Source organism: Panthera leo, chromosome C2, assembly GCF_018350215.1.
Source record: "Panthera leo isolate Ple1 chromosome C2, P.leo_Ple1_pat1.1, whole genome shotgun sequence".
Taxonomy (NCBI): Eukaryota; Metazoa; Chordata; class Mammalia; order Carnivora; family Felidae; genus Panthera; species Panthera leo.
The window spans coordinates 70,979,881-71,004,349 of record NC_056687.1 but is presented as its reverse complement, the minus strand read 5'-3'; the positions used below and the strand labels follow the sequence as shown (position 1 = coordinate 71,004,349).

General features: G+C 37.6%; 1 protein-coding gene and 1 pseudogene across 8 annotated transcripts in view; one reads left to right on the top strand and one right to left on the bottom strand.

The window, feature by feature from the left end:
• The window catches only part of LRCH3 (leucine rich repeats and calponin homology domain containing 3), a 119,077-nt gene that overhangs the window by 87,039 nt on the left and 7,569 nt on the right, over positions 1–24,469 (top strand). For 2 of the 8 annotated variants that reach the window (XM_042903611.1, XM_042903613.1), the window contains exons 14-21: positions 826–879; positions 5,161–5,232; positions 9,007–9,055; positions 9,558–9,665; positions 11,513–11,631; positions 12,412–12,549; positions 22,619–22,696; positions 23,047–23,061. In XM_042903611.1, the coding sequence (XP_042759545.1) occupies positions 826–879; positions 5,161–5,232; positions 9,007–9,055; positions 9,558–9,665; positions 11,513–11,631; positions 12,412–12,549; positions 22,619–22,696; positions 23,047–23,061 (633 nt within the window). The remainder of the gene's footprint in view (positions 1–825; positions 880–5,160; positions 5,233–9,006; positions 9,056–9,557; positions 9,666–11,512; positions 11,632–12,411; positions 12,550–22,618; positions 22,697–23,046; positions 23,062–24,469) is intronic. The other 6 variants (XM_042903615.1, XM_042903612.1, XM_042903619.1 and 3 more) reach the window with 4 other exon arrangements.
• On the bottom strand, positions 4,315–4,886 carry LOC122198809 (annotated as a pseudogene).

Here is a 24,469-nt window from a genome sequence, read left to right as displayed (position 1 = left end):
ATAAATTACGTGAAAACCTAACACACAGCGTTTGACAAGCATTAAGTTTCACCATAGAGTTTTTAAAGCACAAGTGATTCTGGAATGTAAAATGCATTGTTTGAAATGTTTTAAATGATCCATTATAAGGTTTTTTTTCCTTATTGACTAGACATACGATTACTACTTCTTGTTTATCTCAGAATTTAGGCATTGTTCTTATACCTGAAAGATTCACTCAGCCTTTTCAGTCATCTTTTGTTCACATGGTAATAATAAAGGAACAAACCTTTAACAAAGTTTGATAAGTTAATAACCTTTTCTTACCCCCAAATTTCCTTCTTAATGGTCATTCTGGAGAAATTCATTATTTAAAAATTAAAGCTCCTCAGGAAAATATGGTGTGCAATTTTTAAATTTCTAGTTGTCCTCTTGTCTGAGAAAGGTAATGAAGAGATGCATAGACTAGAAATCATGACTCCTGGGTTTATTGTTTTAATTTGTGACTGACTCACTAAATGACCACAAATTCTTTGTTACTGCTATGCCTATACTTCAGCTTTCTCTTCTGTGAATAGAGAATAATCCCTGTTCCCTCCTTGCTTTAGTCAGTTTTTAAGCAATCAGATCATATTTGGAATTAAGCTGTTTGGAAGAAAATCATTACTCAGAATCAATTTCTTAGCTTTTATGATACATGAATTCAAAATGATTGTGAATGCAATCCTATATGTTAGCATCTTCATTATGTCTTAATATACCTCTTTGCTTGTGTTATTTGTGAAATATGTCACGTGTGTGCATCGTTTGTTTTTGACATTGCTTCCTTTCTCTCTGCCTCTCCAGTGTCCCTTCCCATCCAGAAGGTCTCAGCACACTGATGATAGTGCCTTGTTAGTGGTAAGAGCCTTGCACAAAACGGAGTTATATATTGTTATATCGAGAGTTTGGAGAATAGTAATTATACTTTTCATTCAGAAATTATCTACGTACCATAAAACATGATGAGCGTCATTACTAAATACTTTGTAAATAGCTAGAACTGTTTCCCTGCTTTACTGTTCATGACTTACCAGCGTTCCAGTGTTCTGCAGCTATGATTCAAATACCTTTGTTAGTGTTTCCAGAAGTAAAACATTCACACTGCAAACCATATTGGCTTTGGATGTGGGTTGGGAGGAGAGGGCACATTACTTTTTTAGACGTCATTTCTAATTCTAGGTGCACTTACTTTATTAATCATTAATTTGGCTCATGAGTCACCTGTGTGTTAAATGGATTTCTTTCCTGCATGACACTAATTACACAACTGTATATTTGCCATCCTATTTTATTGTCTATTTTAAGCTACTGAAAATCCCAAACTTTTCAAAAATACTTACATCTCAAGATTATCCCTCTATGCCCATTTTTTAAACTTTGGGAAACATTAACTCGGAATGTTATCTACTGATCGTTTTTTAACACCAGTTTACTTTTATTGCCTGTTTCTTCAGCAGAAAATGAGTATAACATAAGAGCAGTATTAAAAAATCTTATTTTTGTCAGCCTTGCAAGAGAATTCTAACATTCACATAATTGCTTTCCCCATCATGTTTTATGATATTTTTTATAGTAGTATTGAAAACTAGCAGTTCAAAGTCTGTGTGTAGCAATTCCTGTCTCATGTGCTGGTAACTGCCGCCCTTGTACATACTCCTGCGTGAAGTGCATACTTCAGCAGGAGGTCCTTCTTACATAAACGTCCATTGTCAAAATTTCTGTATGTTCTGCAGTTATCATTTCCTTTGAGATGGATAAAGCACATTTTAATTGGGCAGTCTTACAGGTAAATAAAACCACCACCTTCTGGAGTTTTTGTGGAAATTAATTGATATGAGAAGCAAATGATTTAAATTAATGGACAAAAATACTGAGAGCCTGTGATGATCCAGACACTTTACCAGAATTATCTCATTTATTCCTCACAGCGATCTTAAAAGTTATGGTTAAACTGATCACCATCTTACAAATGATTACTGAGGCACAGATATTTTGTCCAGAATGAGATTTGTCCGAGGTCACATAGCTAGTAAGTGCAAGATTGGGTTCAAATCCAGATCTGGCTGACTTGAGAACCTACTATTTATTAAGCACCATGGTGTATTGCCTCTCACACTATAATGGAAAGCAATTTAGGAGACTGAAGATGAGATTTAATAATGTATAGGAAGTGACATAAGTCTGAGTGGCCACACTTCTTTGTCAAGGAAAAAGTGGAATTTGGAAAAACAGATCCCCTTGGTGTGAAATTTGAAATGGCTTTCAGCCATTTTCAAAACACATACCCTTGTATTTTACTTATCAGTATTCATGTTTGACCTAAATGAGATGGCCTTTAAAAGGACAGTGTCTCACATATTTTTGTATGCCAAATAGTATCCAACACTTTGCAGAAAAGAAAGAGTCGTATTTTGCAGAAAGAGTCGTATTTTTAAATCATACCTCTGCTTTTCTCAAGACTTCTTTCTCTTCAGTAGCTTCATATGGTAGAATAAAGTCCTTCTTAACACAGCCTGCAAGCCCCTGCATACTCTCTGTCATCTCTGGGCTCAGGGCTCATTCTGCACCAGCATTTTTTCAGCTTTTCAAATACAGCAAGCCTGTTTCTACCTCACAACCTTTTGCACATGCTGTTTCCCTCAGCATGGAATGCCTCTCCTTCCCTGTATATACTCCTTGGTTAATTTCTACTCATCTATCAGGTATCTGCTTAAATGTTAGATCTTTAAAAATGACTCTTCTGCAGCCTACAACCCCCAAATCAAATTTGTCTCCATTGTTATTTTTTCTCTTTATAGTTCATTTAGGTGGATGTTTATTGTTTTAGGTCTCTTCCCTATTAGACTACCAGACTCTAAACTTCATGGGCACAGGGATAATCTCTGTTGCATTTACCTATGTATACTCAGTTCCTGTCATCGTTCCTGGGATATATTAAGTGCTCAATAAATATTTCCTGAATGAACACATAAATGCTATGCATCTGAAATTGCTCATTAAACTGTTTCATGATGAAAAGGTCTGATGATGTATAGCAAGGTGTAAATGTTGGATTTCATTTAAAGACCTTGAAATACAAGATCTGAAATAAGTATTAGTGATGTTTAATATCCATGACACTAACATGCTCTTAGGGCTGCCCTCCAGGCTTCTGTTGTTTTCATCTATATCCAATCCGCATCTGTATCTCATCTCTAGAAACTAGAGAGTATCTAGGCTCATTTCGCATCCTCTTCTTTTCCACTTTTTTTGTCCTCCTTTGCCAAAATAGTGGCTTTTAGCCTTTTTATGTTTGAGATTGACAGTAATTTCTGTACATTTGGTTATAAGGAGGCCCAGGAAAACTGAAGAGGTGACGATATGACTGTTGTCACAATCTTGTTCTTTGGTATATTTCCTTTGATAGATTAGGTTACAATGTTACTTTAAAAAAATTTTTTTTGCCCACCCTCCCCAAAAAGAAACATTGCTATCTATCAACTGTCATTAAAAATTGTTGTATTCATTTTATTGATCATCTACACATGTTTTTCTGAACACCCACATGTGCTTAATAAGGTCAATTGTTCCCTGATTCACATATTTGTGATCCTAGTTTAAATTTTTAAAAGTTATTTAATGTATAAAGATTTCAATATATTTAAGACTGACTGGCATTTTGTTGTTGTAATAGGTCCAATCTTATCCAGTCCCCTTTGTGATGAAAGTCCTGTCTTCTCTGATTTCCACTCTTTACCAAATTAAAGAATTGTCATGCTTTGGGTTTTATCTGTAATCACAATTCTGTACAATAGATTCTAACACTTACTGTCTCTAATTATACCTTTAATATACTTGACAGATACATCTAATATTTCTAGTTGTATGTAGGTTGGTGAAAGGATAAAGGATTCAAAGAAAAGGAAAATTCCTCTTACACTCATGTAGGTCATTTGGACATAGAGCAGAAATGAAATGCTGGTTCATCTGCAAGGCATGACACAGAATCCTCATTCCTCTGTTTTTTCACATCAGAGGTGGTATATGGAATTATAATAACTCTAATTTGGATCAGTGTTGAAAAAATAGTGTCTTTACTCATGCCAGTTCTGCTCAGTTAAAATGAGCTCTTTGACTGGATTTGTTTCCCCATAAGAGGAATAGCACAAGTCTTGGTAGTTTCTAAGGCAATTTTGCTCAACAATTTTGATGTTCTTAGTTTTAGTTCTATTTAAAATCACTTTTAATAAATCATGCCTGCCCTTTTTTTGGTTGTCAAACCATCATTTATCAAAATATTTTCCTTTGTAGTTCTTAACTAGCTGAACATTCCACTGTTCCACTGTTGATGTCATCTATGATGTCATGAGGGTGGTGGCCATCAACATTGCAGCCCACAGATTGAGCAGTCCCCAGGATCTCTTTATGGTTCCAGAGAGTTCTCTAGCTAAAGATCAGTGCCACATCCGTCAGGCAGCATTGACAATCTCGTAGAAAATGATGGTTCCACTGTGCTTAACGTTGTTCTGCTTTGTGTCTCTTGGTGGTTCCTTGAGAGCTTTGATAATCAGGGCAGAGGCAGAAGGCACCACTTCAATATGAGCCTGTCTGTTCTGAATGAATGGTCAGTTTCACTGTAATCCTGAGACCCTTCCAATCACCAGTTGCCTTGGCAATGTCATCACCAACCTTTTTGGAGACAAACCCAGGGGGCTGATCTTGGGGGCTAGGGCAAATGTGGCACTGACGTCCCCACCAGTGCACCTCAGGTGTATGGCTTTGATGTCGCTGGGGTCAAATTTAGGCAGCATAATGGAGGCAGCTGGTGTTGGATGAACCTGGATTTGAGATGACCAAAGACAGTTGCACCTTGGCCTCCTCCAAGCCGAAAGCCAAAAGCCCTTTCATTTCTTGGTTAATGTGGTATGAAGTATTGAAATAGTTTGAATTATACAGATGGGAAAACTGTTTTATAAGTTAGGAGTTTTTTTCCCCCTAGTATTCCTTCTGCCCTATCAATATTTTAGTAAACCATTTGAAAGTTTGTCCATGACCTTTCCTTTTCTAATTTCATTGACCTGATCTGCCTGCCTGCCTGACATTTTGCTAACATAAATGCTGCCTTTTGTTTGTTTCTTCCCTTTCTCTTTTAAAATTTAGTCGCTGTTAGGGTTGAATCAAGTGGGCTGTGCAGCTACCCTGCCTCATTCTTCTGCCTTCATGCTTCTTAAGGTATCTCTTGTTACCGTAATACCCAGGAACTTGAAATTTTCCAATAGAATGGTCCCACAGCAGTGTGAAATCTAGGATTGCATGAAATATACATAAGCTTATAAAACTATTTGAATTTAACATTAATTTTACTTGAAATTTTTGGAAGATTTACCATACTAGAAATACAGAGCCTGCGTTAATTCTTTATATTGAAATTCTGTTTGATATGCTGTTCTGATTTTCCTACCAAAGGTTATTTTTTTTGTCATGAGTTATTTTACTTTGGCTGATAAATAATATAAAGTTAACTCTGTTTTCTAATGTGCATTTAAAATAATTTCAGTCCCAGTCCCCAAAAGTGTCACTGCTAAAGCCTTCTTCTAGTAGAGGTCAACAAGCTATGGTCTGTAGGCCACATTTTTTGGAAATAGATTTATTGGCACACAGCCACTACCATTTGTTCATATACTGTCTGTGGCTGCTTTTGAGCTTAATAACAGAGTTGGAATATGGCCTGCAACCCTGTGGTATTTTATTTTTTGAAGGCCTCTAGGAATGGTGATTCCATCTTTGTTAATCATATGATATATAAGAAATTATTAATAATCTTCCCTGTTAGAAGGTTCTCCCCTTGTCTGATTTAGATCCACACCCTGTGGCTTACACTTACTTCTCTTCTTTCCAGAGTAGAGATTTTCTAGTTATTTAGCAGTCTTTAAAAAAGAATCTTTATATTTGAAAACTATTATGATGCTGCCCTTGTCTTCTCCCTAAATAAACTCTGATTGTTTTATGTGCCTTTCCCAGTCTGTTAATCCTTTTGAGCTTTCTCAAGTTCTCTGCCTTCCATTTTGGCTCCACAGCCCCCAAGTAGAAATATAGCCCTTATTAGAGCCTACCTGGCACTGAGCATGAAACAAGGTTTTTCACATCTTATTCTAAGCGTTGGGTTGGCTTTTCTCATTTCAGTATCCATTTTGGTCAGTAGCCACTGTAATTCTCAAATGTTTCAGTTATACTCCTAAATGATAATTAATTTCCATATCTTGTATCTTTGAACATTTTTAATTCTCTGATTTACCACAATACTTTCAAATTCTTGCATCATGTTCTTCTAAGTGCTGGCCCCAACTTTGTATCATCTGTAGGCCTGATAAACCTCTTTAGTCGGTATTGAAGATGCTACACATACCTGGATGACTTTTGAAAAACCTTTATAATTCTCATCTCTGTTAACTCTTTGCTAGCCTTTCTCAGCTAGGTTCCTCATTTGAATGACAACCCAGAAAATTGAGGGATTGTTCTCAAAGTTCTCTCAAGGAAGGTATATTACTAGTATAGGAGTTATATAGGAGAGAAGTTAATTCATTACACTCAGTGGATACCTTAGGGCATTGGGGCTTATTCTCTCCCAGAATCATAGTTGAAAAGGCCAAATCTGAACGTGCCAACCCTTGTATGGTAAGTTTAACTTTCTGTCAGACATGCTGTAGTATAAATGATTAGTTTAAAAAGACTTACCCTTTATTTTTTGGCATCCTTGTTACTGTACAGCTGATACATATTTATATGTATTTAGCCATGGGTTTACTTCTTTTGTTGCTTAACCAGGCAAAAAAAAGTTGAGTTCCTGTCAATTTCTGTTTTTTTGCTCCAGTTCTGCAAGAGTTCTCAAATAGAGTCAGTGGCCTCCGAGTAATTTGAACTAATAATCTTCATACCCTAGAATGCAAGTCACTTAGATTTCTAGTTTCAATAAAAGTACATTTTAAAAATCACCATTTTACAAGTTGCCTCTATTCTGGCTTTGTTTTTCTTTACACACAGCTGTGTATTACCTTTTTGATGTTTCTAGAGGTGGAGAAATTTGTTGCCATTCAGTGCAGTTTGCTTCACTTCTTCCTTCTCGTCTAATAGAGTTGCCTGTTAGCTTAATTCTTTTTTGCAGTATTAAATTTCTAGCCTAACTCCTATTAGTCTTTTTAAATTAAAAAATGTATATTTTCCCTCTATATCTGGAATAATCTCTACTGTTTATGTTTTCCTGTTTGTACCATTGACCCTTGACTAGGTCTCTGTTGGGCTAACTAGTTTTCTCCTTTCTGTCTCATATTTCTTGCAAATAAGGATATTCTTTTTTGTTTCCTTGCAAAGATATCGTTTTCGCCTCATTTTCTTGTTCGTTCTTTTTATTAGTTCTTGCCGCTCTTACTATATCTTTTTTTTGTTGCTCTTATTTTAAATTTGTTATTTAAATTTTCATTTCTTTTCAACATCCTAAACTTAGCATATTTGCATCTATAAGCTTGATGAACATATCTTTTTTCACTAATGAAGATGTAATACATTGCTTCACTCAACAGCTTGGCTTACTTTATAAATTTTCAGCCAAAGAGTATCAAATCAAGGAACTGTTACCATGAAATTGTCTTCCAGATCAGTCCAAGAATCTTCTCAACAGCATGACTTCTGTGTATGTGTGTATATATGCATGAATGTTAACAAATTCCCTATCATAATTAATTTTTTCTGCCCAGCTCCCAACTAGAGAGAACAGATTTCTGAAAATATTAAAACCAAAAGGGAGAAAAAAGCATGGGAGCAGATGTATGTACCTCTGTGTTTTAAAATCATGGGGCACCTGGGTGGCTCAGTCGGTTGAGCATCCGACTTCAGCTCAGGTCACGATCTCACGGTTCGTGAGTTCGAGCCCCGCGTCAGGCTCTGGGCTGATGGCTCAGAGCCTGGAGCCTGCTTCCGATTCTGTGTCTCCCTCTCTCTCTGCCCCTCCCCCATTCATGCTCTCTCTCTATCTCAAAAATAAATAAACATTAAAAAAAAATTAAAAAAAAAATAAAATCATTCGGTTAGGGGCACTTGGGTGGCTCAGTCAGTTAAGTGTCTGATTGCGGCTGAGGTCATGATCTCGCAGTTCACGAGTTTGAGCCCCACATCAGGCTCAGTGCTGACAGCTCAGAGCTTGGAGCCTGCTTTGGATTCTGTGTCTCCCTCTCTCTCTGCCCCTCCCCTGTTCTCTCTCTCAAAAGTAAATAAACATTAAAAAATTAAATAAAGTTATAATATGTTTAATTTATTGGGCCTAGATGTTGAGGCCTTGAATATTGTTACTCTAACCTTTCTTGATTCTACTCCTCTGCCACGTCTTCAGTGTCTTTAACCCATCCAACCAACACTTCTTTTTAAATGAGCTTAATTACATTTCTCTTTTTTTAGATAAACTTTATACATGTTAAGCTAGCTCTTCCCCCTTTTTATAGTTCTCTTTGGTCAATGAAGTAAAAATATCTTGGACTTAAATGTTAGTCTGGAAATACAGCTATCTATCTTTAAACACTTTATTTCCTAACAGAAATGAAGAAATCTTCATCATTTTTTTTAATACATTAAATTTTACTCTCCAGAGGTGGAGAAATATACTTTAGAAACTATACCAGAAAATGAAATTATAAAATGAAATTATTCTCCCCTGTACATTTCCCAATGAAATTTTCTGCCTTAGGATGATCACTTTTCATAGTCATAGGAAAGACCTATTATATAATAGAACTATCTTTAGAGAATGCATTATATAAACTTTTCATGTTACAGAAGTAAGTAAAAAGTTTGGCCTTAAAAAAATGTACAAAATCAACCCTTACTCCAAATTCTCATTTCTAGACTTAATTTTAAAAGAGACTTGCATGATTTTTTCTTTTATACCAAAGTAATCATAAATGTGGAAAGTAGCTCTTCTTGAGTAATGATTATTGATATATCTCCATTTCTCTACAGAACGATGACAGATCTAATACCATATCAAGTTCACCTACAACAGAAACAGGTAATAATAGACACAAAGGTACAATTAACCACATCAAGAGTAATTCTTTACCAGGATTTTCCTGATAAATTACCTCTCAGAGAACTGTGACTTCCATTTCTGAGATGAGAAATCAGACCCACAATTGGGAACTTCCTGCACATTTTCCATTTTTTAATTCAACTGGTTGGTCACCTCTTCAAGCATTTGATATGAACAAATGAACATGAGCTAGCAGAGCTATAGGTTTGCAAGAGAATCTATTCAATATATTAACACTCATTCTGCCTTTATTAACGTACCAAAAATAGCATGACAATTAAAACTGCAAACAGCCTTCCTGATTTCAAGGTTACTTTTCTGTACTAGATTTTATATTAATAAACAAAATTATCACTTTATATCATTATCATGTTTAATTTGATCTTTATGTCATTTATTGAACTTGTGACATGTGTCTGTTGTTATATTTAATTTTTTTCCATCTCCTTTAATCTTATTTTGCTTTTCCATGCTGGTGTAGTTCATCATTCCCCTGCATATTCTTTTCCTGCTGCTATTCAGAGAAACCAGGCCCAGCGCCCTGAAAGCTTCCTTTACCGAGCAGCTGTCAGGGCAGAAGCAAATAAAGGTAGGTCATAGTGACTAAGAAGGGGGGTGGGTGCTTTATATAATGACAGTAACTTGTATGCTTTTATTTTATTATTTTTTCAATGTTTATTTACTTTTGAGAGAGAGAGAGAGAGAGAGAGACAAAGCATGAGCAGGGGAGGAGGGGCAGAGAGAGGGAGACACAATCTAAAGCAGGCTCCAGGCTCTGAGCTGTCAGCACTGAGCCTGATGCAGAGCTTAAACCCATGAACCGTGAGATCATGACCTGAACTGAAGTTGGATGCTTAACCAACTGAGCCAACCAGGCACCCCTATGCTTGCTGTATGCTTTTAAACTTCTACCCTGAGACGTCACTTTGGCAAAAGCTTTAAACTTTGATCATACTAACATTAAAGCAGGAGAATCTTTGGGGCTCCTGGGTGGCTCAGTCAGTTAAGTGTCCAACTTTGGCTCACATCATGATGTATCTCACGGTTCATGAGTTTGAGCCCCGCATCGGGCTCTGTGCTGACAGCTCAGAGCCTGGAGCCTGCTTCAGATTCTGTGTCTCCCTCTTTCTCTGCCCTCCCCCTGCTTGCTCTCTGTTTCTCTCTCTCTCTCTCTCTCTCTCTCTCTCTCTCTCTCTCTCTCTCTCTAAAAAATAAACATTAAAAAAAAAAAAAGGGCAGGAGAATCTTGTTTCAACTTAACTAGGGTTTCTTAGCACTACCCAAAGGAGGTTATAGGTTGGAACAAATAAAACACTCTTTCAGGCTTTAGGGAATATTCCTTCTCTCTGTAATGAGCTCTTTTTCAGATTTTTCTATCGATAAAAGCTATTTTATGTGTTCTTAAAGAAATGAATCAGTAATTCTTTTTTTTTTAAATCTACTTTTTAGTTTTTTAGTTAATATACATCTGCCTGGCCTCCAAAGAAGTTACCTGGAAGTAGAAACAAACATTTCAAATAAAAAATAACAACTTTGAGTGTAACTGATAGATGCCCTCACAGATTTAAAATCAAACCAGAGACACACTGCATATAGGATTGTAAACTAGTATGGAAAACTGTTTCCATTATCTAATAATACTGAACACTTGTATGTCCTATCACCAGCAGTTTGCTTTCCGAAATGTGTAAGCATATATACCCCAAGATATTTACAAAAATATTTATAGCAACATTATTTATTCATGATAGCCCCAAACAGAATGTCCATGACTGATACAATGGGTAAAAAATTGTGGTGTGTTTGTACAATGGGATACCGTATAAGCAATAAAAATGAACCAATTAATACATACAATATGGATAAATCTTATAGTGTTGATCAAAAGAAGACAAAAGCATGCATACATACATATATTTGGCTTCATTATAGAAAGTTCAAAACTAGACAAAACTAATCTATGGTATTACAAATCAAGAAGTCCATAGCTAGGACCTGTGTTGTTGGAAGTAACCATTAGGTACTGATGGGTAGGTGTCATGAAAGGGCCTTCTGGGTGTTGATAATAATTGCATTTATTGACCTGATTGTGTCTACTTTGTGATAATTTATTGAATTGTTTATGATTTGCATAATTTTCTGTATGTGTGTTATTTTTCAATGGAAACATTTTTAATCAAAACGAGTTGAGCTAAGTGGATAATGGACATTTGGTAGTTTTTAACACTGTTCTCCCTATTGTTGTGTATATTTGAAACTTTTCATAATTTGAAACTTTTTTTTTTTTTTTTAATATGTGAAATTTTGAAACTTTTATTAAAGAGTCCGTGCAGAAGTGAAAAGTGCTGCTTGTAAGGAGCCTGTGATCAGGTGGAGCTGAGAATTTTTCCAGCGCTAGCAGTCACCTTTCTGTCTTACATATTCATATTTTTTTAGGTCATGCTTCACCCCTTCTTTCATCTTCTGCACCTCCCACTGACTCTGCAGATCCCATAACAAGACCCAATTCAAGACAGAGAGAAGAAGAGCTGGAATTAATGGATCAACTACGGAAAGTGTGTACACTACCTCTGAATTATACTTTCACATTGTTACTGCTAGAGCGCATAACCCTGCAATCACTTGTTCATTTGACTTAAAATTTTTAATAAATCAACAAGTGCCCACCGTGTGGTAGATGTAAAAGAGATTCTGCTATTAAGGGCATTCTTTTCATCTGTTTGCTAGGAAAATGAGATGGGTTATTCTATAAAGCTCAATCCCTAGCCCTGCTCACTTAAAAGTTTTTTCTGCCTCATGTACAGAAATCTTGTAAGAGTAGTAATAATTTATATGTATGTACACATATATATATCACACTTACATATAGTGTTTTATTTTGGAATTGACAGAATCTAGTTCTGTTATATTTTTAAGCATAAAAATTGTAAATGAATTTCTCATGTAATATTTTGCACCACTGTGGCCTGGCCACCATATGTATGTATTAGTTCTCCTTGTTACTGACTTAGGATGGAAGGATAAAATAGGGATTGTGGTACTTGGGGTGCCTGGGTGGCTTAAATCAGTTAAGCATCTGACTTGATTTTTGGCTCAGGTCGTGACCTCACAGTCCTGAGATCAAGCCCTGCTTAAGATTCTCTCTCTTCCTCTCCGTCTGCCCCTCCCCTGCTCTCAAAAACAAAATAAATAAACAAACAAATAAAATAGGGATTGTGGTACTTAAGTTATTTGCTTTTTATCTTGATTCTTAATTATAGTATTTCATTGTAACTCCATTATGTCCTGTGTCAGCCACATCAGTTAACGTATTACACATTTTCCTGCTCTTCTAGCATATTGAGTACCGGTTGAAAGTATCACTGCCTTGTGATCTGGGAGCAGCTCTAACCGATGGTGTTGTTCTTTGCCATTTGGCCAATCATGTGCGGCCTCGATCTGTCCCAAGCATCCATGTCCCCTCACCAGCTGTAGTAAGTATATACTACTAAAAAAAACCCATTGGCTATTCATGAGACATATATTATGTACAATGGCAGGTATTATGCAGAATGCTAGGGATACAAATATGAATAATCCAGTCCCTGCCTTCCTGGGTCTACTTTCTACTAGAGAAAAAATAGGCATGTAATCAATTATTAATAACTGTGATAAATGTTGTAAGAGAGGTATGCAAGAAGTTGCTATAGGAATACAAAAAAGGGACCACTTAACTCTGCCTGGAGAGTTCAGGAAAGCCTGCTTAGAGGAGGTCAAATTTGAACTATTCTTAAAGTATGAGTAGGAATTTGCCAGCATAGGGGCGCCTGGCGGGCTCTGTCTATAGAGCATGTGACTTTTGATCTGGGGATCATGTGTTAAAGCCCCACTGGGCATAGAGATTACTTTTTAAAAAAACAATGACAGAGAAGATTATTAAAAAAAAAAAAAAAAAAAAGGAATTTGCCAGCATAATATGCCTAGATTCAAAAGATAGGGAGGATCATGGTATGTTCAAGGAACTCATAAGTTGTTTAGGATGATGATGCACAAAATTGTAGGTGTAAATGGTGGGAGATGTAGCTGAAGAGGTAAGCCAAGGGCCATGTGACAATGATGTTATGTGCCGTGTCAAAGAGTTAGATGTTTATCTTAGTGTAGACAGTGAAGAAACAAAGAATTTGGGGGGAGAAATATGATTATAATTGCAGTTTAGAATGATGAATCTATTTTGGGAGTGGAACTGACATATCTAGTGACCAACCGTGGGTAGAAAACAAGGATGCATTCAGGATGACTGGCAGGTTTTCTTTTGACTGCTGGTCAGATATAGAAGTCAGAAGTCAGTATCAGGATGACAACCCACAGAAGAAAGAACAAGTTTTTTCCCCTTCAAATTTTCATTATAAAAATTTTAAACTTTCAGGAAAATTGAAATAATAATACAAGGAACATTCTTCTTTTTTTTTTTTTTTTAATGTTTATTCATTTTTGAGAGAGAGAGAGAGAGATAGAGAGAGAGAGAGACACAGAATCCAAAGCAGGCTCCAGGCTCTGAGCCGTGAGCACAGACCCCGACATGGGGCTTGAACTCACGAACTATGAGATCATGACCTGAGCCAAAGTCAGACACTAAACCGACTGAGCCACTCAGGTGCCCTACAAGAAACAGTCTTAAAGCATCTACCTAGACCTGACATTTATTTCATTTTGCAGTGTTGCTTTGCTTATATTTGGGTGTGTGTGTGTGTGTGTATGTGTGTTTTAATTGTACTGTTTAGTTGCAGATATTATGGAGCTTTACTCTCTAAATATTTCAGAGAATTGTCCCAGTCTACCTTGCTCTTCTCTGTAGCCCATAGCCAATGACTGACATAGGAGCTGAGCCCTCCTGCCTCAGGATGGGAGTGAGATGTGATTCACACTCCAGTGCTTCCTGTAGGATCAGGCTGAAACTGAGAAGGGGATGTAGTAAGCCACTAACAGCCAACCCAGACTAGGATGGATGCACAGGCTAGCTGATGTGTCACTGGGTGAAACACCAACAGCATCCATAATCTAGATGTAGATTTCCCCAGTTGTTCCAAAACTATCTTTCATAGCTGTGCTCTCTCCTCTCCCTGTACCCAGCGTGCACGCACACACACACACACACACACACACACACACACACAACCAGGATATAATGAAGGTTCCCATTGCATTTAATAGTTATTGTTGTAACACCCTCTTTTTTTTTTTTTTTTTTAATTTTTTTTTTCAACGTTTTTTATTTATTTTTGGGACAGAGAGAGACAGAGCATGAACGGGGGAGGGGCAGAGAGAGAGGGAGACGCAGAATCGGAAACAGGCTCCAGGCTCCGAGCCATCAGCCCAGAGCCTGACGCGGGGCTCGAACTCACGGACCGCGAGATCGTGACCTGGCTGAAGTCGGACGCTTAACCGGACTGCGCCACCCAGGCGCCCCTGTAACACCCTCTTTTGATGATTGTGAATGGATACTGTTCATTTTTTTTAAGTTTATTAATTTTGAGAGAGAGAGAGCACACACATGCAAGCAGGGGAAGGACACAAAGCCTGACCTGTGGCTCCATCTCACAAAACCATGAGATCATGACCTGAGCTGAAATCAAGAGTCAAATGCTTAACTGACTAAGCCACCCAGGTGCCCCTGGATACTGTTCATTTGTAACATGCTTAACATTGTCTAACCTTTCAAAAAGCTTGACCTTATCTCATTTTCTGGTCATTTGTTATTCAGCAGGCACTTCCTATTACAAATTCTTTACTCAAATTGCAGTTGTATCTAGGCCTATAGATGGCCACTTTTGGATATCCAACGTGCTACCTCTCCAGATGCAAATCATTTATCTCTCTCAAGGACCTTGTATTCTTCTAATTACAAGAGCTGCTTTGTTACCAAAGTCCCAAGGGTGATGATGTGGCCGTATCCCCTCTAGCACATTCACAGGTAGCATGTTGCATTTGCTTCTAAGGAAAATCGGCAGCCACTTTTTATTTAGTGACCCCTGAAAATAGTCCTTCAGTTTTGTTTAGGAAAGGCAGAGAAGAACAGCACTACCAAAGTCCGCTGTGCTCTCAGAGACTTGAAAGACTTGCTGTTGGTCCTAAAGGTGGTGATTAATAGAATAGGAATTGTGCTGTTTGGCAATACCAGTAAGGAAAGGGTTTATTCATACTTTGCATTCTTCCCAGATTCTGTCAACTGGATTAAAGAAAAAAAAATGTTTTAAGAATAATTTTAAAAAGGACAAATCTGTCACTTTTCATTTCCAGAGGAGATACATACAAAGTAGCAAGCAGCCAATGCAAAAAGGGGAGTTTGAGAATAAGGGTGACTGAGGTTCTTTACCTTGATTACCAGAGCACAGTGCCTCCACGTAAGAATGTAAAATACATACAGAAAAAATAAAACTATTTTACAAATACTTAACTGCCTAAAGAAATGAAACACATGGACCTGCTTTTAGTCAAAGAAATATAGGTATTACATGAGATGAGAGCATTTAAAACTTGCTAGTGAAATCAACAACAAAACTTAACTCCTATGCATTGAGTACATATCAGGTGTGAGAACAGAAGGTACAGAGGAGTTACAAGCAGTCCAATCTCTTAATATTAATTCCTCTTTAAAAAACCAAAATCAGGGACGCCTGTGTGGCTCAGTCAGTTAAGTGTCCGCCTCTTGCTTTCGGCTCAGGTCATGATCTCACGGTTGGGTAGGATCGATCCCCAAGTTGGGCTCTAGGCTGACAGCGCGGAGCCTGCTTGAAATTTTCTCTCTCTCTCTCTCTCTCTCTCTCTCTCTCTCTCTCCCTCTGCATGTGCTGTCTCTCAAAATAAATAAACGTTTTTTAAAAAATCAAAAGAGGTCTTTTCGGGGCACCTGGGTGGCTCAGTTGGTTATACACCTGACTCTCGATTTTGATTCAGGACATGATCTCACACTTTGTGAGATCAAGCCCCACATCAGGCTCTGTACTGACAGCCCAGAGTGTGAGATTCTCTCTGTCCCTCTCTCTCTGCCCTTCCCCCACTCACTCTCTCACTTGCTCTCTCAAAATAAATGTTAAAAAAAGGAGAAACATGTAAATGTTAAAACTTCCCAAATTATAATATTTGGGGGTAAAAAAATGGACTTTGAGCCAACCAGTTAAAGATTGTCCAGTATTTTAATTAAAAGCAAAAAACCCCAACAAAACCAAAAATCCCTACTTTGAAATTGTGATAATGATTTTATGAGTAAATCGGTATTGTGTTAATGGGATTTCTGTTACGGTACTAGATTTCAGTATAAATATTTACATCTATTTTTCTTTTCTATGGATTACCTTCCTTCATATTAGATTGTCACTTCCCTTATTTTGTTCTTTTGACCACACAGAGAGCTTTGTAACTTACTTTCTTAGAAGTTTTTTTGTAAGGAGAATATAAAATTAAAGCCATGTACAAATGAAGAACCATAGCAGTTTCTTTATGGTTGCATTAAAACATGGTGATTTATTGTAATTCTTTGAGAACTGCCTAATTACCACTGTGAGTATATAACTTAAAAAACACTTTCTTGAGGGCACCTGGGTGGCTCAGTTGGTTAAGCATCCGACTTCCGCTCAGGTCATGATCTCGCAGTTCACGAGTTCAAGCCGCGTGTCGGGCTCTGTGCTGACAGGTTGGAGCCTGGAGCCTGCTTCGGATTCTGTGTCTTCCTCTCTCTCTGCCTTTCCTCCGCTCATGCTCTATCTGTCTCTCTCTCTCTCTCTCTCTTTCTCTCTCAAAAATAAAGATTTTTTAAGAAAAAAACAACACTTTCGTGATGTATTCTAAGAACCATAATTTCTTTCACCCAATTCAAAAAAAGGACCCTTATTGTAAGGAGAGGTCTCGTGTCCAAGCATTTCAGACTAGATGGGGCACATTCAGGGTGGTAAACTGCTGTTTGGTTGTTTAATAGGCATAGGTGTTATGAGTACAGTTAACATTCTTAGAAGTGCACTAGTAAATCATATCAAAAATCATGACAAATATTGTAATATGACAGCTCACTGAAGGAACCATATCACCAAGGTAGATAACCTATAAAAATTCTGAATCATTTCAAATTTCAGAATAGTGAAATTGTTTATTTCTTACTCCTTTAGGTATAGGTTATGCTCTTGTTGAAATCTTCTTCTGCAAAACCTACATAAGATTTCTATTCAGATCAGGTTGTTCATTAAAGAATTAGAACAGGCTATGCATGGCTATTTAAAACCATATGTTATGTCATCCAAACTTCTGGAGAAGCTTTTGGGAATAGCAGGTTCTCCGAGATTTGACTTAAGGCAAAATCATGAGTCCTTCTGCACTCCAGAGTGATAGGGAGTCTAGCCGATGGGTCCTTTTGACTAGCTATTCTGTTGGACACATACAGGCAGGGATTTGTAGCCTGGGATCAAGCACTTTTAGGGCTCCATGAACTCCCCAATTTGCATGCATGTGTATTCTTCTCAAGAAAAGATTCACAACTTTCATCAGACCATAAGGAGTTTGATTGTAGTTATGAAATACTGGTCTACATCCCTGGAAATGAGATATATGCTAAAGGAAGAAATGGCTAGGGAGAGAGCTGATTGATTGTTCCTCATTCCTCTTCACCTTTATCAGTCAGAGCTCTACTGTCTACAGGGAAAATCTCAAAGGAAGTTTCTATTCTGCTTCCCACCCCCATCTGCTCCCCCTCTCCACACAAACACAGACATCTTTTATGTCTTAAGGTGCTAGTAGTCTTCATGGAGGTAATGTTGAGTTAGTCTCCATGATCACTATTCTGACTGACCTTTTCTTTTCCTTTTTTCTGAGATGGTGGTGATTCCTGAACCAGTTTTAACTTAGTGACATGACCTCCATTTTTTAGCCTTTCTTTTGCATGGAAACCAAGTTGTTTTTCTACCTACGCAGTCAGACCTATTTCACTCTCCCCTCCATAGATGTTGGCATCTGAATGGTAGAGTTTCAGAAGTGTAGGGGCCCTTCTTTTGTAGAGTCCATGGTGCCCTGTGTGCACATCCCCAGCCTTCTCTCCCAGACTCAGATCAAGATCCTGATTTGCTTAGCTAAGGTCCGTTGGTAACAGGAGAAGCTAATTACATTGTTTCTACTTCCATTTTTACAGGCAGACAGGGAAGCTGGTATAGGGAGAGAGAATTTCTAGCCAATGAAAAATTCTCCTAAGTGAAAAGCAGTTGTCTTGTGTTTTCTTAATTTGCCCAACTTCCCTTAAAGTTAAGCCTTTGTCATGATAGCTTTCACCACAGTAACTTTTTCTTTATGCATCAGTTCACCTTACCTCCCTCTTTAGCCAGGAGTTGAGAAGACCACAGCATCACTTGTGCAGGGAGCACCTTGCTCTTTCACATGTAAAAAGTAGAAGAGAATGAAGGAGCCCAGCCCCAGTTTGAATTAGCCAATTTGAACCCCCATGCTGTTTTCCTCCTTATGTTAAGTAGGTCCTGATTCTACTGTTTCACTCTTTAAAAAAAAAAACAAAAAAACCACTTTTTAAAAAAAATTTCTTTTAATATTCATTTATTTTTGAGAGAGAAAGAGTAAAAGTGGGGGAGGCACAGAGAGAAAAAGAGAGAGACACACAGAATCTGAAACAGGCTCCAGGCTCTGAGCTGTCAGCACAGAGCCTGACGTGGGGCTCAAACTCATGAGCCGTGAGATCATGACCTGAGCTGAAGTCTGACACTTAACTGACTGAGCCACCCAGACACTGCCAAAACAACAGACTTTTTTGCTTCGATGATAGAAGAACTTGGCATAGGAAAGAATGGGTACTCTCCTGGAAACCTAATGCCTATCCTCTTTCTGGACCTTTTTGAAAGTTTTTCAATTTGAAATTTAAAAATTATTATTGGGGTTCCTGGCTAGCTCAGGTTGGTGGAGCTTATGACTTTTTTTTTTTTTTTTTTTTAATTTACATCCAAGCTAGTTAGCATATAGTGCAACAATGATTTCAGGACTAGATTCCTTAATGCTCCTTACCCAATTAGCCCATCCCCCCTCCCACAACCCCTCCCATAACCCTCTGTTCTCCATAAGAGTCTCTTATGTTTTGTTCCCCTTCCTGATTTTATATTATTTTTGCTTCCCTTATGTTCATCTGTTTTGTATCTTGAAGTCCTCATATGAGTTAAGTCATGTGATATTTGTCTTTCTCTAATTTCACTTAGCATAATACCCTCCAGTTCCATCCACGTAGTTGCAAATGGCAAGATTTCATTCTTTTTGATTGCCAAGTAATACTCTGTTGTGTGTGTGTGTGTGTGTGTACCTACACGCACACACACACACACACACACACACCACATCTTCTTTATCCATTCATCCGTTGGTGGACATTTGGGCTCTTTCCATACTTTGGCTATTGTTGATAGAGCTGCTATAAACATTGGGTGCATGTGTCCCTTCGAAACAGCATGCCTGTATCCCTTGGATACAGTGCATTTGCTAGGTTATAGGGTAGTTCTATTTTTAGTTTTTTGAGAAACCTCCATACTGTTTTCCAGAATGGCTGCACCAGTTTGCATTCCCACCAACAATGCAAAAGAGATCCTCTTTCTCCGCATCCTCGCCAACATCTGTTGTTGCCTGAGTTGTTCATTTTAGCCATTCTGACAGGTGTGAGGTGGTATCTCATTGTGGTTTTGATTTGTATTTCCCTGATGATGAGTGATGTTGAGCATTTTTTCATGTGTCGGTTGGTTTTCTGGATGTCTTCTTTGGAGAAGTGTCTCTTCATGTCTTTTGCCCATGTCTTCACTGGATTATTTGTTTTTTGGGCGTTGAGTTTGATAAGTTCTTTATAGATTTTGGATACTAATCCTTTACCTGATATGTCGTTTGCAACTATCTTCTCCCATTCTGTCGGTCGCCTTTTAGTTTTGCTGATTGTTTCCTTCGCTGTTTGGAAGCTTTTTATTTTGTCCAATAGTTCATTTTTCCTTTTGTTTCCCTTGCCTCCGGAGACGTGTTGAGTAAGAAGTTGCTGCGGCCAAGGTCAAAGAGGTTTTTGCCTGCTTTCTCCTGTCTTACATTTAGGTCTTTCATCCATTTTGAGTTTCTTTTTGTGTACAGTGTAAGAAAGTGGTCCAGGTTCATTTTTCTACATGTTGCTGTCCAGTTTTCCCAATAAGCGTTTGCTGAAGAGACTGTCTTTATTCCATTGGGTGTTCTTTCCTGCTTTGTCAAAGATTAGTTGGCCATACGTTTGTGGGTCCATTTCTGGGTTCTCTATTCTGTTCCATTGATCTGTGTGTCTGTTTTTAGGCCAGTACCATACTGTCTTGGTGATTACAGCTTTGTAATACAGCTTGAAGTCTGAGCTTATGACTCTTGATCTCGGGGTTGTGAATTCAGACCCCATGTTTGGTCTACATAGAGATTACTTAAAAAAATAAAATATTTAAAATATTTTTTTAGTTATTATTTTCCTTTCATCCCACCTTTTTATTATTTTATTATTTTTATTTTTTTTTTAATTTTAACATTATTATTATTATTTTTTAATGTTTATTTATTTTTGAGACAGAGAGAGACAGAGCATGAACGAGGGAGGGTCAGAGAGAGAGGGAGACACAGAATCCGAAGCAGGATCCAGGCTCTGAGCTGTCAGCACGGAGCCCGACGCGGGGCTTGAACTCACGGACTGTGAGACCTGAGCCGAAGTCGGCCGCTTAACCGACTGAGCCACCCAGGAGCTCCAACGTTATTTAGTATTGTGAGACAGAGCATCAGCAGGGGAGGGGCAGAGAGAGGAAGACACAGAATCCGAAGCAGGCTCCGGGCTCTGAGCTGTCAGCACAGATCCTGACGTGGGGCTTGAACTCAACAACTGCGAGACCATGACCTGACCCGAAGTCAGACGCCTAACCAACGGAGCCACCCGGGGTCCCCTCCCACCTTTTTATTTTTTATAATAAAGTCAATCCTAGCCCCTGCTGCCTCTTGCAGGTTTAGATTATAATAGTTGCTTCAAACACTATCATGTATTTATCACATTTCCCCTCTTTTCATGATGGAGTATCATATTCCATCTTTGAAGAAAGTCCAGGTATTCACAAATGAAACCTTTGTTTTCTAGAGATGGTTAAGGCTTCCATCTGCTAACCTGTGTGAAAACTGTAAGGCAGAGTTTGTGCAGACATTTGGCTTCCATGCCTGATGCTTAAACGTATTGAAAACCAGTCCATGAATTTGAACACTTGAGTTTGTTAAACATTCTGGGAAATGGAATTCATATTTCTTTCTTACGTTATAACCCATAGGTGAAAAACTTTTTGACAACTTTAGGTCATGTGATACAACTCTGTTTTTAGTAAGAGATCTGTTCAGAAAAACAAACTTACTAATTAGAAATTAGGGAAATCTCCTATGGGAAATGTTCATCCTTCAGAAAACAGGTTCTTTAGTCCAATCTTTTAAAATAGAAATGTTTGGGGACCCTGGATGGCTCAGTCGGTTAAGCATCTGACTCGATTTCAGCTCAGATCACAATCTCACAGTTCTGGAGTTCAAGCCCCTTATCGGGCTTTGCACTGGTGGTGCTGAGCCTGCTTGGGATTCTCTCTCTCTCTCTCTCTCTCTCTCTCTCTCTCAGGATTCTGTCTGCCCCTCCCCTGCTTGTGCTTTCTAAATAAATAAAATTTTAAAAAAATAATAAAGTAAAATATAAATGTTTAAAAACTTTTCGTATTACCATTGAATAGAGACATGATGCATCTGTAACATATGTCTGAGCAAAAGCTATTGGTTTTCTAAAATTATCTTCTTCTAGGGGCACCTGGGTGGCTCAGTCGGTTAAGTGTCCTGGGCTCAAGTCATGATCTCACAGCTCGTAGGTTCAAGACCTGTGTCAGGCTCTGAGCTTCAGCACAGAGCCTGGAGCCTGCTTCAGATTCTGTGTCTCCCTCTCTGCCCCCTCTCCCCCATTTGTACTCATTCTCTCGCTCTCTCTCTCTCCCAAAAATAAACAAACATTAAAAAAATTTTTTTTTAGAAAATTATCTTCTGTTAATAAAGGCTGCAAGAAAATGAACCAAAGTGTTGACTGTGATTGTATTTGAATGATGAGGTTGTGGGTAATTTCCTTCCTATTCCTACATATTTTCTTTACCGTATATTGTTTTAAAATGGCAAAAAAATTAAACAACTATCCCCCCTAAAATTTCTCTGTATTTAGCACTTGCCTTACAAAAATCAAAGTAAAATGTCTAAAGTACAGAGTGACAAACTGTGGTCCAAGGCCAGCACCTATTTTTGTAAATGAAGTTTTACTGGAACACCTTTTTGCGTATATATTGTTTGCAGTTGCTTTCAAGCTCTTAGCAGATCATATGGCCATAAAGACTAACAGATTTATTATCTAATCCTTTAAGGAAAAGTTTGCTGACCCTATGGTCTAGAGTGCTGAATTGATGAAGGAATTGTGAGAAGAGTATTTTTAAAATAAAAAATTTTTTAAAACTTTGGTAATAACACCACATTTTCCTTTCTTTGTAGCCTAAATTAACAATGGCAAAATGCAGGCGGAATGTGGAGAATTTCCTAGAAGCTTGCAGAAAAATTGGTGTACCTCAGGTAATAAGTTTAATATTTTTTATATTGCCTAAATGACGCTACCATCTCCCCATCTCAGACTTCAGTATTATTTTTCTAAAATTTTTCAGAAGTGTAAGTATCTAAAATCTTAGAGGACTAGCTCTGAACCACATTGATGACTACTAACATGATTTTGTGTTACTAGAGTCACTCAGTATACTTCTTAGCAATTTTCCTTAATTATTTCCAAGGACTGAGCAAAAAAATAATACACATATAAATCTAAATTTATTGTAATAAGTAATTCATGCTAAATAATCAAAATTGTTACTCTGTTTTCCTAAACGTTCCTACTTGCTGTTGGACTTGTATACATCTTCATCCACAAGAGTCTCTGCTTCAAAGTGAGTGCATCTCAGACTGAGAATGCTCCAGTTGGTTTCAGGTTTTTGAACACTTACTTTAATACTTTTTAAAAATGTTTATTTTGAAATAATTTTAGACTTAGAAAAATGTTACAAAAAAGCACAGAGAGTTACTGTGTGTACTTTACGTGTACTGTTAACGTCTATATAAACATAGTGTGTCATCCAAACTAACAAACACAGGGACAGTGCTGTTAGCTAAATGACAGACTTGATTCAGATTTCACTGGTTTTTCCACTAAGCTCTAATACTTTGGAATGTAGCACACAAGAGGCTATTTCTAGGGATCTGTCCTGCTCTTGAGATTTATTGTCTCCAGGTTCCTCAGTTACAGTTTCCTTGCCCTTTAATAAATAGTACAAATAGTTAAGCTCTATAGATGTAATTAATTAAGAGACATGAACTTCATACATTTGTTATTTAGTTATGCTTTTAAAACAATTGTGTTAAACCAACTAAGCATGGTACTCTTAAAAACTACTATATTTAATGACATGAGACATAGATACATTTAAAGAAATAACAACTTGGTACTATTTGATTTTTTTTTTCATTAACCATAATCCTTATAGTTCCTGTCATCATATCTGGTATCCAACCTTCAAGAAGAAAAACATGACTTTTTTCTATCACTTTCTTAATAAGCTGTCAGAACCCCAGGATTAGCCCCTGACTAAACTCCAATGTTTCTCTTGAACTTAAGCCCTTTGTCCTAACAGCTTTCATCACAGTGACTCTCTCTTTACCTGGCCGCCATTCCTCTCTCTTAGTTACCTTGAGTTGAGGCGGTCACAGCACCACTTGTCCGGTGGGTGGCCTTCTCCCTCAGCTCTTGTACATGTTGCAGAGTGGAAGAGAAAGAGTCCAGCGCCGTAGAGCATTAGCTGGAGTCAGTTCCCATGATTGTTTTTCCCCTTTGATTAAGTAGATTGTAATTCTACTAGTTATTTTTCACTGTTTTCTTTTGTGGCTTTTTTTTTTTTTTTTCAAACCCGAGTTACAAAAAGAACCGAAGTTTACATTTTTGGTAGTTAGCAAGAACCTGTTTTTGTTCCTGTGGACAAATGAAAGCAGATTTTTCATTTTTATATCATATTGTTTTCTAGACTCATCATCTCTTTTAGAACAAACCATTTTTAAACATAGTAAGAGAGCATCAATAAGGTTTCTAAGCAAATAGTGTGCATTTTTTCCATATTAATAAGCAGGTCCTAATATTCGTATACACACAGTAACGGTCAGTGCTTTCTTCTGTCTTTGAAGATGTTCCTACCTAATCATCACATTACACAAGCATGCCCAGGACCTGCCCCAATGCCATAACACATGTCTTAGAATAAAAGAATGTGGTGTGGGTTAGTGCAGGGAATGGGAACCCGAGAGAGG